Source organism: Oncorhynchus masou, chromosome 25 (assembly GCF_036934945.1).
Source record: "Oncorhynchus masou masou isolate Uvic2021 chromosome 25, UVic_Omas_1.1, whole genome shotgun sequence".
NCBI lineage: Eukaryota > Metazoa > Chordata > Actinopteri > Salmoniformes > Salmonidae > Oncorhynchus > Oncorhynchus masou.
Genome location: NC_088236.1, coordinates 17,702,417 through 17,718,072, shown reverse-complemented (window position 1 = coordinate 17,718,072; position 15,656 = coordinate 17,702,417). Strand labels below are relative to the sequence as shown.

Below are 15,656 nucleotides of genomic sequence, written 5' to 3'. Positions count from 1 at the left end.
GTGTGTGTGTGTGTGTGTTGTCGCACAGAGGAGTCTGTTTGGGTTTGTCACTTGTTGTATTTATTTTTTTTGTTTTATAACATGTTTGTTTTCTATTATTGTACATGGACCAAGGCAACGTGAGTGACGTGCATCACCCTCTCACCACAACATTTTTGTTCTTGGCTGAAAGGTGTTAGTTTTTGATGTATTGCACTCTGACACTCTGTGTTTTATATACCTCCTGCCAACCAATGTGTGTATCGCACTGCACAGGTGGTTTAGTGAAACATGCTCACATGTTTTATAACCTTGCCTGACACCTGAAGACTCGTTTTAGCTCCCAACATTATTGCCCAGGCTTTAGCTCAGTAGGCTATTGTGGTTCTGAAATGTGGAGACAGCCTGAATTTGATACCTAGCCAATCACATTAATAGATTGAGGTATCTAAGAACTCAAAGGCAATGCACCTGCTGTTTTCTGTCGTATTACTGGTGCAGTATACCTGTGACATTACTTTTATAAAGCAAAGGGTTCTTCGCAAGTTACAGTAGTTTAGAGGTTCAATGTTGTGTGATTATATCTCAAGAACAACTCCATCTGATGGAATACATCATATGTCATTTTTCTCAGTTTGTAATTCTCTTACTCTTTGAAGAATATGCTTTCACATTTTTTTACGTGATGTTTAATGGCTCCTTTAATGGCTCCAGTCGAACACATACCAAGTAAGCACTGCTTAAATTGAGCACTACTCCTCCCTATGCAACTGGGTCCTGGACTTCCTGACTGGCCGCCCCCAGGTGGAGAAGGTGGGCAACATTACCTCCTCCACACTGACCCTCAACACAGGGGCCCAAGGGTGCGTCCTCAGTTCCCTCCTGTACTCCCTGTATACCAATGACAGCGTGGCCTCAGACAGTTCCAACTCCATCATCAAGTGTACTGACGACATGACAGTAGTAGGCCTGATCAACATCAACGACCCCTACAGGGAGGAGGTAGGCACGCTGACGGCATGGTGCCAGATTAACAACCCCTCCCTTGACGTTAGCGAAAGAAAGAAGCTGATTGTGGACTTCAGGAGGAACCAGGCTGTCCTCATCAATGGGGCTGCCATGGAGACGGTCAATAACTTCAAATTCAGCCTGTCCTCGAGGGCCCTCACAGTGTTCTACAGGAGCACCATCGAGAGCATATTGTTGGGCTGCATCACAGCCTGGTACGGCAACTCCACCGCCGCAGACCGCAAGGCTCTTCAGAGGGTGTACATGCAGCCAAATGCACCATGGGGTGCACACTGCCCTACAGGACACCTACAACACCAGGTGTCGCAGGAAGTCAAGAAGATCATCAGGGACCCCAGACACCAAACCATGACCTGTTCTCCCCGCGTCAATCACTCAGACATTGCAGTACAGAAGCATCATGACAAAAACTGAAAGACTGGCCCATAGTTTCTGCCCTCAGACCATCAGACTGCTGAATAGCCACCACTAGTCAGCTACCAGCCCCCCACCCCACCCGAACAGACTTTTATTCTGCCCCCTCACCAATGGCTTTTTATCACTGTTGCTGTTGTTAATATGTATATTTTAAATTGTATTAAAATGTTGATTGTTTTTATTGTGCTCAATGGTCATGCTGCTGCTCCCCATATGGTCATTCCACCCCAGCCCCTCAACAGTCTTTACTCTACCTCCACCCCAATGGACATTTATTTATTCCTCACTGCTACACTTATTATGATGTGTATATAGTGCTATTTATACTGTTGTTATTTCTATTTCATTATTTTATTTCAAGAGTCCTGCATGTTAATGCTCAAAGACTTTCACTGTACCCTGCAATCCCACCTGCAAACCCACCTACAACCCTGCACATGTAACTATTAAACACCCTGAATCTGAATCTCTACCACTCCCCTGGTCTCTGTTTTATCTGTAGTGGGGAAATTCAGAAAGTATTCAGACCCCTATCCCTTTTTTCACATTTTGTTACGTTACAGCCTTATTCTAAAAGGGATTCAATTGCATTCTTACTCATCTACACACAATGCCCCATAATGACAAAGTGAAAACAGTTTTTATTTTATTTTAGCAAATGTATTAAAAATAAGAAACATAGAGGTGAATCTAGGCCCTGCAGTGAATAGCTCCACTTCTATTCCCCAGGCGCTCTCTTTTGATGACTTCTGTAACCGTAAAAGCCTTGGTTTCATGCATGTTAACATTAGAAGCCTCCTCCCTAAGTTTGTTTTATCCACTGCTTTAGCACACTCTGCCAACCCAGATGTTCTAGCCGTGTCTGGATCCTGGCTTAGGAAGACCACCAAAAATTCTGAAAATTTCATCCCTAACTACAACATTTTCAGACAAGATAGAACTGCCAAAGGGGGCGGTGTGGCAATCTACTGCAAATATAGCCAGCAGAGTTCTGTCCTACTATCCAGGTCTGTACCCAAACAATTTGAACTTCTACTAAAAATCCACCTCTCTAAAAACAAGTCTCTCACCGTTGCCGTCTGCTACAGACCACCCTCTGCGCCCAGCTGTGCTCTGGACACCATATGTGAACTGATTGCCCCCCATCTATCTTCAGAGCTCGTGCTGTTAGGTGACCTAAACTGGAACATGCTTAACACCCCAGCCATCCTACAATCTAAGCTTGATGAAACCCTTCAGCGAGCAGGCTTTTCTAATCAACCTGGCCGGGGTATCCTGGAAGGATATTGATCTCATCCCGTCAGTAGAGGATGCCTGTTTTTTTAGTTTTTTTTTTAAATACCTTCCTCTCCATCTTAAATAAACATGCCCCATTCAAGAAATGTAGAACCAAGAACAGATATAGCCCTTGGTTCTCTCCAGACACGACTGCCCTTAACCAACACAAAAACATCCTATGGCGTTCTGCGTTAGCATAGAACAGCCCCCGTGATATGCAACTTTTCAGGGAAGCTAGAAACCAATATACACAGGCAGTTAGAAAAGCCAAGGCTAGCATTTTCAAGCAGGAATTTGCTTCCTGCAACACAAACTCAAAAAAGTTATGGGACAATGTAAAGTCCATGGAAAATAAGAACACCTCCTCCCAGCTGCCCACTGCACTGAAGATAGGAAACACTGTCACCACTGATAAATCCACTATAATTGAGAAGTTCAATAAGCATTTTTCTACGGCTGGTCATGCTTGGCTGGCTACCCCTACCCCAGTCAACAGCACTGCACCCCCCACAGCAACTCGCCCAAGCCTTCCCCATTTCTCCTTCTCCCAAATCCAGTCAGCAAAATCAGGACCCCTACAAATCAGCCGGGCTAGACAATCTGGACCCTTTCTTTCTAAAAAATGATCTGCCGAAATTGATGCCACCCCTATTACTAGCCTGTTCAACCTCTCTTTCATGTCGCCTGAGATTCCCAAAGATTGGAAAGCAGATGCGGTCATCCCCCTCTTCAAGGGGGGGGGACATTCTTGACCCAAACTGCTACAGACCTATATCTATCCTACCCTGCCTTTCTAAGGTCTTCGAAAGCCAAGTCAACAAACAGATTACTGACCATTTGGAATCCCACCGTACCTTCTCCGCTATGCAATCTGGTTTCAGAGCTGGTCATGGGTGCATCTCAGCTACGCTCAAGGTCCTAAACGATATCTTAACCTCCATCGATAAGAACTGTGTCGAACTGCTTTGCTTTATCTTGGCCAGGACACAATTGTAAACGAGAACTTGTTCTCAACTTGTCTACCTGGTTAAATAAAGGCGAAAATAAATAAAAAAATAAATAAATGTCTTTACCTAAGTATTCAGACACTGCTATGAGACTCGAAATTGAGCTCAGGTGCATCCTGTTTCCATTGATCATCCTTGAGATGTTAATACAACATGACTGAAGTCCACCTGTGGTAAATTAAATTGATTGGACATGATTTGTAAAGGCATACACCTGTCTATATAAGGTCCCACAGTTGACAGTGCATGTCAGAGCAAAAACCAAGTTCAAACGATTTGTCCTAGAAGTCTGAGACAGGATTGTGTCGAGGCACAGATCTGGGGAAGGGTACCAAAACAATGTCTGTAGCATTGAAGATTGTTTCTATTTATTTAACTAGGCAAGTCAGTTAAGAACAAATTCAAATTTACAATGACAGCCTATCCCAGATGACGCTGGGACAATTGTGCACCAACCTATAGGACTCCCAAGCACAGCCGGTTCTTATACTGCCTGGGATTGAACCCAGGTCTGTAGTGACACCTCTATCACTGTGATGGAGTGCCTTAGAGAGCTGCACCACTCATTGGCCTCCATCATTCTTTTCATTTTTTTTTACCCCATTTTCTCCTCAATTTCATGGTACCAAATTGGTAGTTAAAGTCTTGTCTCATTGCTGCAACTCCCATACAGGCTGTGGAGAGGCGCAGCTTGAGAGACGTGCATCCTCCAAAACCCAACCCAAGCCAACCCAACCCAAGCCAACCCAACCCAACCCAAGCCAACCCAACACAACACAACCCAAGCCAACCCAACCCAAGCCAACCCAACCCAAGCCAACCCAACCCAAGCCAACCCAACCCAACACAACACAACACAACACAACCCAAGCCAACCCAACCCAAGCCACACTGCCCTCTTAACCCAGAAGCCAGCCGCACGGAGGAAACACTGTGCCCCTGACGACTGTGTCAGCGTGCACTGCGCCCGGCCCACCACAGGAGTCGCTAGTGCATGATGGGACAAGGCCATCCCTGCAGGACAAAACCTCCCCTAACGACACTGGGCCAATTGTGTACCACCCCATGGGTCTCCCGGTTGTGGCTGGCTGTGACAGAGTCTGGACTTGAACCCAGAATCTCTGGTGGCACAGCTAGCACTGTGATGCAGTGCCTTAGACTGCTGCACCCCGCGGGAGGCCCTCCTTCATTCTTAAATCGAAGAAGTTTGGAACCACCAATACTCTTCCCTGAGCTGGCTGACCGGCCAAACCGAGCAATCGGGGGAGAAGGGCCTTGGTCAGGGAGGTGACCAAAGATCCCAATGGTCACTGACACAGTTCCTCTGTGGAGATGAGAGAACCTTCCAGAAGGACAATCATCTCTGCAGCACTCCAGCAATCAGGGCTTTATGGTAGAGTGGTCAGACGGAAGCCACTCCTCAGTAAAAGACGCATGACAGCCCGCTTGGAGTTTGCCAAACTCACCTAAAGGACTCTCAGGCCATGAGAAACAAGATTCTTAGGTCTGATGAAGCCAAGATTGAACTCTTTGGCCTGAATGCCAAGTGTCACGTGTGGAGGAAGCCTGGTACCATCCCTACGGTGAAGCATGGTGGTGGCAGCATCATGGTGTGGGGATGTTTTTCAGCGGCAGGGACTGGGAGACTAGTCAGGATCAGGATCATTTATTTTGAATAAATTTGCAAAATGTAAAAACTGTTTTTGCTTTGTCATTATAGCCTATTGTATGTAGATTGATGAGGGGGGGAAAAAATGTCATACATTTTAGAATAAGGCTGTAACGTAACAAAATGTGGAAAAAGTCAAGGGGTCTGAGTACTTTCCGAATGCACTGTATGTAACGTTTGCCTGTGCCATGGGGGTACATCCCAGTACTGACCATGGGATAAAGATAACTACTGGAGAACTACTGTGTAGCACCACCTACAGCTCCTGTAATGTGCCTGGGGTTTGTAGAGACTTTTGGTTTCTCTACACCAGCCACATTGCACGTTTTTAAATCAGTCGGCGTACACAAATGTGACTTGAATAAATGTAGGGGTTTACCCTTCTTCTTAGTTTACTACTTTACAAGTTGTTTATTTCTTGACTACGTTGTCTAGTGTCTGTGCTTGTGTGTGTGCATGCTGAGCATGACAGTGTCTCTGGCGCCACCCTCTGGTACAAGATAAGAGTAACATCTGAAGTGTTATTTCTGTAAAGGATACTCGTGGAGACATGCAATTCTGCTGCTTCCTCAGTCTACATCTAATATATGAATTTGATTATCTCCTTATCTCAACAAAAAGTGTTCAATGGTCGTATATTATGAAAATTAAACTCCCTTTATGTCACTCTTGGACAAATATGTTTCATCTGGTAGAGCTCAATTGGAATGTAGATGCAGCATATATATTTCCCTCACACTTAATCCTACAGCTACCAATGATCTAGTAAGAAATCAGGATAGCGTGCATGTGTCAAAGCATCATAAAGCTTCTAAAGCCAGTTCCCACTCGTACTACTAGTTTGATTTCACTGTCAAAGAGACTGAAACTTTCAAAAGGGGGGATTTCAAGAAGATGATTAGGAGTTTGAGATTGGAGCTCAGGTTGTGTCCCAATAGTCTTTATAATCCTATCTCCTTCTCCTTTCCCAATATAGTTTCCTTTAGTACCACTAATAGGTGAACAAACTGGTAGGAAAGGAAGTTACTTCATACTACTGATACAACCCCACACTAACAAACACTGCTCTCATGGTGAGGATGAGGGAGGAGAGGGAGTGGTGGGGGAGGAAGAGGAAGGCTGAGACAGAGGGTGCACTCAGCAGCAGTGAGCTCAGCCAAAGAGGGCCATTTCAGCTCTCTCTGTGTCCCCCCTCTCTCTTTTTCGCTCTCTCTCTCTCTCTCTCTCTTGCTCTCGTTCTCTCTCGCTCTCAGGCATCCTAATGAGAGAGAGAGAGCTCTGTCGTGGGCTAATATGAAGGAAGCGCAGAGCTCTGTGCAGTAAGTTTGCTAACTCTTAAAAGAGATGCATGGCGATTATTAAATCACGCTGTCTTATCTCTGCTATGTTGCATGCCGAGAGATGGAGAGCAGTTGGTGAGTATACATCGTTTTATATTGAATAAGAAGTGTTTAGTTATTGAGGGCATGTGGATTGCAGACTTGTTTGTCTGTTTCTCTGAGTAAAATCAGAAAGTTAAGGTCAAACTGTGAATCAGAGAGAGAGATATGTTAGTTAAATATGAATCTGAGTATCAGTTTACTGATACGTGCGTAGATATGATATTTCAGTGAAGATCCCTTCATCGGATAAAGATCTGTATCTTCATTAAAAGTATGTATTTTCAACTCTGGTAGCTGTCCTGCAACATGACCATGTGTTATAATGATGGGTCAATGTTTCATTGCAAAGCTCAGTTCGACAAGATTGCTAGCATAAGCATAATAACTGGAGTAAAGAATACATCTGAAATGCAGTGCACTACAGAGTATCAGTATAAAAATAACATTTCTGACAAAAACTGACACACACACACACACACACATTAGCAGGCTGTATAATATCCTATAGTGTGGACTAGATCTAGGATCTAGGATCTTAATTTGAGCCAGTTTTCTACAGCAGGAAAATAATCCTAGAGCAACAGGAAATGTAAATTATTATGTGGATTATGGACATTTTTGGAAGGGTTGACATATTTTTCATAAGGGAAATCAAGTCTGAAATTTCAAAGTGGATATTACAAACTTCAGAAGCCTTTTTAAACCTCAAATGCAATGCACTTTTTAAATGAATCCTGCAACAGGGTGATCAAATTAAGATTATATATCTGTAGGCTGTCTGTATCCTTTCTGAGAAACACACACACACGGGTGTGTACTGCAGGCTATGTGTATCCTCTCTGACAGTTCGAGTGGACTTGGAAACATAAGCAGCTCTTTCATGAGTTCAACCTCGACCTGGTCTATAAAGGGCTAACTGTGCTGAGAGTTAACGTTGACTAACAAAACACACCTACACACATACACACAGATATAGAGAGAGGTTTGTGTCCTGCATTTTCTTCTACAGTGCTGTGGTTCTGCAAGAGTATGTAAGTTCAGGTGTTCCTCTGTATGTCTTATATTAGTCCAGTCCGACACACACACACGCAGACGCACACGAGTGCGACACGATCACATCTGCCTCTTTTTAGTTTGTGTGAATAGTTGGGATCAGATTTCCTAAATTACACCATTTTGTTGCTGAATTCCTGGTGATTTTAACAGTCTTTTTTGGAAGAACTATAATGCCCACCACCCCCAAATATATATTATTATTATTTACTAAAAACGTTCGGCCCAAAAATCCCATTTGTGGGCCAGTTGCCTTTTGCCGACCACTGCTCTAATCGGATCATCGTCTTTTCTGATACTGTAACGTAAATATAATAATCTGCTTCTTTCATTTGGAACAGTATGTCATTCACCCGCAGTCCACACATTGTCAGTCATACAGCTGTTCTACTGAATGTAGGAGCCTAACAGGAACCTGACTTTTGCTTGGACATGTACTGTCCCACAGCCTGATTCTGTAACCAGGACTCAGGTTTTACTACAGTGTGTTGTTAAAGCTGGAATTTACTATTAGAAACGTAATACATTTATTTTCCATTTCAGGCAAGGAAGAATGCCCTTTAACCTTTAATATGGCATGAATATGCTGTGATGGACTTCATCTATCGGTGGAATGAGTGTCGTGGAACATTAAGACCATTCTGTCATGGGGGACTTGAGAGATGAGTGTGGGCAGTGAAGACGACGGGAAGGATGACCTCTATAAGCTGAAAGCCCCTACCGTGCTCCAGAGATGTGCTGTGTAAACGTTAATGTGCTCTGAATCTGCAATGCTCCGAAGGTGGCTGTTAACTCTGGTGGCCCGTGTTGGGGTCATAGCACTAGTGGTGTGCTGCTGCCTGTCTCTACTCTACCTGCTGGCCTGCAAACCCCAGAGCAGCTACAGCCATGAACAGGCCCAGGTCTGGGCTGGAGGAGCCACCAGTAAAGAGGGTTACCTGGCGCTATTGCAGGAGAGCGAGGACACACACAGGCACTATATTAACAGTCTCAGTAAGCAGATAGCTCAGCTCAAAGAGGCTCTTCAGATGAGGACCCAGCAGCTGCAGGAGTCTCTGGAAAAGGCCAGGGCCAAAGGGGTTCTACCTATGGGGCTGGAGGGCCTGCATAGGCCCCAGACACACACCGACCTCCAGGTGTGTGTGTGTGTGTGTGTGTGTGTGTGTGTGTGTGTGTGTGTGTGTGTGTGTGTGTGTGTGTGTGTGTGTGTGTGTGTGTGTGTGTGTGTGTGTGTGTGTGTGTGTGTGTGTGTGTGTGTGCATCTTTATCAATCAGTATGTCAACTCTTCCGGCAGGAGTTCTTCAAGGCCCAATTGAGCCGGGCTGAGGTCCAGTCTGGTGAGAAGTTGCCCAGTGAGTACGCCGTAATTCCCTACGAAAGCTTCACCCTGCACAGGTCAGTCAAGTGACCTTTGACCTTATTTATTTCAAAGGCCTTATAATTAGACCCCTGAGCTTTACACTAACCACATGACCTGACCATGGAAACCTCTTGACCGTACTCATAACCATAAGCACGTTTCCATTTTGAGGTACAATATAAATGCAGTGCTACTCAGGATGGTTATTTTCCAGGGTGTACCAGCTCGAGATGGGTCTGACCCGTCATCCAGAGGAGAGGCCTGTGAGGAAGGACCGGAGAGACGAGCTGACAGGCACGCTAGAGATAGCCCTGCAGGTCCTCAACGGACCCCGGAAACACGGGGAGCGCCGCCGACGCTCCTATTCACCATCGGACTTCATAGAGGGTGAGCGTATTGGGCCCAGCTAAGTGTACTTTGCCCTCCTGTTATCTAGGTGGAATTTTAATATGAAAAAGGAGGATTTTTTCAACAAATTGCTTACAAGTTTGAAATCCTCTCAGATCTCCAGAGGGCCATGAAGACAATTTGCAATTGGTTAAATGATTTGTACTTGCTGATGTTTGTCTGTTGTCCGTCCATCCATCCGTCTGTCTGTCTGTATGTCTGTCCATCCGTCCGTCGGTCCGTCGGTCCGTCCGTCCATCCCTAACAGGGCTGACCCGTACAGAGCGTGACAAGGGGACAGTGTATGAGCTGATGTTTAAGGGCGAGAGGCCGCAGGACTTCAGACAGCTGGTGTTCTTCAGACCCTTCGGCCCGGTGGTCAGGGTGAAGAATGAGAGGGTGGACACACGCCACATGCTCATCAACATCATAGTACCACTGTCCAGGAGGGCTGACACATTCAGACAGTTCATCAACAACTTCAGGTTCGAACAAATAGAAACGACATGGCCCACAATCTCAGGCGGTTTTGGAAGTAAAGACCATTTACGTTGTATATACAGAGTTTTTCTCTCAGCATTAACAATTGTAATGTCAGGTGTTTATGACCAAGTTCTTGAAACATTCTGTTTTGACTGACCATCATGTCTTAAAGTAATGATGGACTGTCGTTTCTCTTTGCTTATTTGAGATGTTCTTGCTATAATATGGACTTGGTATTTTGCCAAATAGAGCTATCTTCTGTATACGACCCCTACGTTGTCACAACACAACTGATTGGCTCAAACGCATTAATGAAAGAAATTCCACAAATTAACTTTTTAAAAAGCACACCTACTAATTGAAATGCATTCCAAGTGACTACCTGGTTGAGAGAATGCCAAGAGTGTGCAAAGCTGTCATCAAGACAAAGGGTGGTTACTTTGAAGAATCTCAAATATAAAATATGTTTTTATTGGTTTCACACTTTTTTGGTTACTACATGATTCCGTATGTTATTTAATTATGTTATGTTATTTAATTATTCTACAATGTAGAGAATAGTACAAATAAAGAAAAAACCCTTGAATGTGTAGGTGTGTCCAAACTTTTGACTGGTACTGTATGTATGCTGGAACCCTGGTAACATTGTAGTAGGCAGCCCATCTGTTTAGGGCAGGGGTGTCAAACTCATTCCATGGAGAGCCTTGTGTCTGCAGGTTTTGAGGTTTTCCTTTCAATTAAAACCTAGACAACCAGGTGAGGGGAATTCCTTACTAATTAGTGACCTTAATTCATCAATCAAGTTCAAGGGAGGTGCAAAAACCCTCAGACACTCGGCTCCCCGTGGAATAAGTTTGACACCTGTGGTCTAGGGTGACTATAACACAGAACCCAAACCACCTGCGCGCGTGCGCCATCGTGTATAAATGTATTTTGTCCCCCCACACCAAACGCGATCACGACACGCAGGTTAAAATATCAAAACAAACTCTGAACCAATTACATTAATTTGGGGACAGGTCGAAAAGCATTAAACATTTATGGCAATTTAGCTAGTTAGCTGGCACTTGCTAGCTAATTTGTCCTATTTAGCTAGCTTGCTGTTGCTGGCTAATCTGTCATGCGATATAAACATTGAGTTGTTATTTTACCTGAAATGCCCAAGGTCCTCTACTCCGACAATTAATCCACACATTAAACGGTCAACCGAATCGTTTCTAGTCATCTCTCTTACTTCCAGGCCTTTTCTTCTCTTGACTTTATATTGCGATTGGCAACTTTCATAAGGTGCATTACCGCCACTGACCTAGTTCGTCTTCAGTCACCAACGTGGGTATAACCAATGAGGAGATGGCACGTGCATACCTGCTTCTACAAACCAATGAGGAGATGGGAGAGGCAGGACTTGCAGCGCAATCTGCGTCAGAAATAGAACTGATTTCTATTTTAGCCGTTGGCAACGCAGATGTTCGTTGGCGTGCGCGAACAGTGTGGGTGCAATAATTGAATAACATGGATTTCTATATGTATTTTGTAACGCTCACGCACACGAGGCGAGCGGTGTGGTCAGCCTGTAACTGTCATCTTGCTGTTTCAGAAAGGTGTGCATCCAGCAGGAAGGGAAGACCCACCTCACTGTGGTCTACTTTGGCAGGGACCAGATTGACGAGGTCAAAGCCATCATGGATCAGACATCCAGGTAATACACTCTTCTCAGCTATACCATGTTTGTAAGTAATTACAAGTTCAAATATACAGCAAGCTTACTCCATCAAACAGGGCTCAAAGGTCAGAAAATCTTAATCTTAAATTTCAGCTCCACGGTGTACTGTCCAACAGCATATTGCCTTCTAATGAATGGATTGCTCCTCTGGAATTCCTAATTAGGGATGAGTCCGTGCTGCATTGCGGTCGTTGGTGGATAGCAGATAGTGTAGATATAACTCCAATGAGATATACAGAAACTGTTAATGTTCTTTAATCAGCACATCTTTTCAAGCATTAGGAGCCAGGGGAGTTCTGCAGAGCTAGGAGACTGTAAGGAGAGAAGTTAGAGTAATCTCCTGATTGTAGCAGATCCATACAGATACAGGATAACCAACAGGACTGGAATGATAAGGGCAGAAGTTGTTTGACCACAAACAGGGCTTATTGTATGTGAATATGTGGAAGTGTGTTTAAGTTAAACCACCCATATTTTGATTTTATCACATTTCCAAATTTTCTTATGACCCACTCAAATGATGAAACTCAGTTTCTAGCCACAACTGTGTTTGTTTAGATTTGACCTAAGGCTTGAGGACCTCCAGTTGGACTGATGACCGTTTCTCATTAAACACTGATTTGGTTGACCTCAGCAAAACTTTCCCTCCCCCAGGGAAACCCAGTTCCGAAACTTCACGCTGATCCAACTGAATGAGGAATTCTCTCGTGGGCGGGGCTTAGAGGTGGGCGCACGGGCCTGGAGGCGGAGCCACAACGTGCTGCTCTTCTTTTGCGATGTCGACATCCACTTTACCCTAGACTTCCTCACATCCTGCAGACTCAATGCAGAGCCTGGTGAGGAGCGGCAGCTACGAACTATCTATCAATCTGTCGGTGTGTCAGTGTGTCTGTCTGTCAATGGAAGTTTTAATGGAAGATGCATGTCTTTGTTTTTCAAACTTTAGGTAAGAAAGTGTTCTACCCAGTTCTCTTCAGTCAGTACAATCCATCTCTTATCAACAATAACCAGAGTCCCTTCCCTTCTATTCAACAACAACTGGTGAGTCTTTCTTGCCGTTGCACCTGTGTGTGGAAATAGGAAAAAGGTATTATACATTACATAGTGTTTTTTATGATACTTTTACTTTGTGTCTTTCTGCAACAGGTGATCATGAAGGATGCTGGATTCTGGAGAGATTTTGGGTTTGGCATGACTTGCCAGTATAGGTCTGATTTCATCAACATAGGTAATTAAACGATATGTTTCTTCATTGATTGACTGACTGACTGACTGACTGATTGTTAATTTGATTGATTGAGTTTGTCAATTTATATCTCTGATCTGCACAGGTGGGTTTGACCGGAACACCAAAGGCTGGGGTTTGGAGGATGTTCACCTATACAGAAAGTACCTGCACAGCAAGCTGATGGTGATTCGATCTCCCTCCCGTAGCCTCTTCCACTTGTGGCATGAGAAGCAATGCGCAGACGAGCTGCAGCCAGACAAGTATAAGATGTGTATGCAGACCAAGGCCATGAGCGAGGCCTCTCACGGCCACCTGGGGGAGCTGTTCTTCACACAGGAGATCCAGGAGCACATGGAGAGGCAGAAACTACTGAACGACTCAAGTCACTTGAGGTAGAGGTTGCCCCATAACCACAGATCTAAGATCAGAATACCCTACCCTTTATCCTAGCCTTAACCATTAGGAGGTTGAACTATATCTGACCCTGGACCTGTGGTCAGGGTTAGGACATCAGTACGTCTGGAGAGGTTCTGTTGAGAGAACAATGATCTCATCATCCTACAAACAGAATTTAAGGACTGGGGAGGGCGTGTAGAGGGATGAGACATGAACTTTGTCATGATAAGATTAAAATGTTATTGAATGAAACATTGATGTGATGTCATGTACGTCGTTATTGCCATTTGCTGACGGATGATGGCCTAATGATCTGATGAGTCTGTTCTATGAGCATTTGGTTGAAAAGACGTTGCAAAGATGTCTTTCAACTTCTTGTGCTCACTGGGTGAAAGCAGGGAGGGCAGAAGAACCTTACCCACTTTGTTGTATTGAGACTGTCAACCTGCTATGGACTAAATGAAAATAATAGTTTTGTATAAATGAAGGGAAGGATGTTTTTGTATAACACGCTGTATTTATAACTGTATCTGAATATTTATTAGAATAATACAAGATCATAATGCCTCAACCAACCAACTGACTTTGAGCCCATTACCTGGATAGAAGGATCAAGAAGCCTAATTAAAAGAATGCGGATTGCATGCACTATCATAGCGTTTATATGATTTGGGAGTAGATGAGCAATTGCATGTACATCAATATTTGTGTTCTTTCTGGTCTTGCTTTGGAACATTGGGAGAGTCAATATTTCAAAACCATTTCTCTCTCTCTTCCTTCCCCCTTCCCCTCTGTGTGTGTGTGTGTGTGTGTGTGTGTGTGTGTGTGTGTGTGTGTGTGTGTGTGTGTGTGTGTGTGTGTGTGTGTGTGTGTGTGTGTGTGTGTGTGTGTGTGTGAGAGAGTGTGTTGTCAGAGAGAGTCTATTTGTGCAGACATAGCTACAAGGTGTGGAGGCCTACAACTGACAGTATTTCATGGTCAGGCATGTTTTGACACAGAACAGAAGAAACACTTTGGTGGAACCTGTGTTTTAGAAGTGGGGTGGGACATAAATGTGTTCTTATTTTGCCTCATTTTGTATCACATTCCAGTGGCATTTTAACATGTAAATGTTTGTGGGGAAAACTAAAAAACACAACACTAAACAATACATTAATTGCACTATAACGGTGACAAACGGTGCCCACAAACTGTTAGGGCCTACATAAAGCTGTCCCAACACAGTCCCAACACCTTACCACTGCTACACCTGGCTATCAGCGGAGCCTTATCTGGCAGCGAATCAGTTCATTCAGCCTCATTTACTGCCTTTAAAAAAACATAGCTGATATGGCTGACTTGCTTACGCAAATGTGGTTTCTACTGACAATTGAGATGTACAAACTGTGACATAAGGGGACAACGAGTGGATAAGAGGCAATCCGTATTTTCAATTAAGACATTAATGAGCGAGTTAGGACAGACGTAGTCAATATAACTATTTGTTCAGCACTTTTGAAATGTACAGCGACAGAATTCAGAACATGGGTCATTCTTACAGTGTTCTCCTGTACACCAAGTCAGAACCTTTTTCAGGACCCTGTCTTTCAAAGATAATTCATAAAAATCCAAATAACTTCACAGATCTTCATTGTAAAGGGTTTACACACTGTTTCCCATGCTTGTTCAATGAACCATCAACTATTAATGAACATGCACCTGTGGAACGGTCGTTAAGACACTAACAGCTTACAGACGGTAGGCAATTAAGGTCACAATTATGAAAACTTCAGACACAAAAGAGGCCTTTCTACTGACTCTGAAAAACAGCAAAAAAAAAGATGCCCAGGGTCCCTGCTCATCTGCTTGAATGTGCCTTAGGCATGCTGCAAGAACGCATGAGGACTGCAGATGCAGGGACAAGCATTTTGCTACACTCGCATTAACATCTGCTAACCATGTGTATGTGACAAATAAAATTTGATTTGATGTGGCCAGGGCAATAAATTACAATGTCCTTACTGTGAGACACCTAAGACAGCCTTACAGGGAGAGAGGACGGACAGCTGATCGTCCTCGCAATGGCAGACCACGTGCTACAACACCTTCATTTCAAGCTGGTGACCACATTTGGGTACCTAAGCAGTGGTTTCCCAAACACACCTAATAGATAATAGACACCTAAGTGACACACCTAATAGATAAAATGTTTGTAGCCATAACCCAAGCTTTACAAACCAAGAAGAACTGTCCGGGACCAACAAACTTGGAGCCCATTATCTGGA

General features: G+C 44.1%; 1 protein-coding gene across 1 annotated transcript; it reads left to right on the top strand.

The window, feature by feature from the left end:
- The first annotated feature begins 6,747 nt into the window (after positions 1-6,747).
- On the top strand, positions 6,748-14,036 carry LOC135513513 (chondroitin sulfate N-acetylgalactosaminyltransferase 1-like). The gene is made up of 10 exons (XM_064936390.1): positions 6,748-6,794; positions 8,358-8,950; positions 9,110-9,210; positions 9,390-9,562; positions 9,831-10,047; positions 11,643-11,744; positions 12,423-12,604; positions 12,715-12,809; positions 12,915-12,996; positions 13,100-14,036. The coding sequence occupies exons 2-10, from the start codon at positions 8,567-8,569 to the stop codon at positions 13,390-13,392; spliced, it is 1,629 nt and encodes a 542-aa protein (XP_064792462.1). The 5' UTR covers positions 6,748-6,794; positions 8,358-8,566; the 3' UTR covers positions 13,393-14,036.
- Positions 14,037-15,656: the final 1,620 nt, after the last annotated feature.

Bases quoted from the DNA above. Each gene is read 5' to 3' on its own strand.
- LOC135513513 (XM_064936390.1), top strand. From the start codon at position 8,567: ATGTGCTCTGAATCTGCAATGCTCCGAAGGTGGCTGTTAACTCTGGTG. The intron at 8,951-9,109 runs GTGTGTGTGTGT...CTCTTCCGGCAG, and splicing joins AGACACACACCGACCTCCAG to GAGTTCTTCAAGGCCCAATT. The intron at 10,048-11,642 runs GTTCGAACAAAT...TTGCTGTTTCAG, and splicing joins CAGTTCATCAACAACTTCAG to AAAGGTGTGCATCCAGCAGG.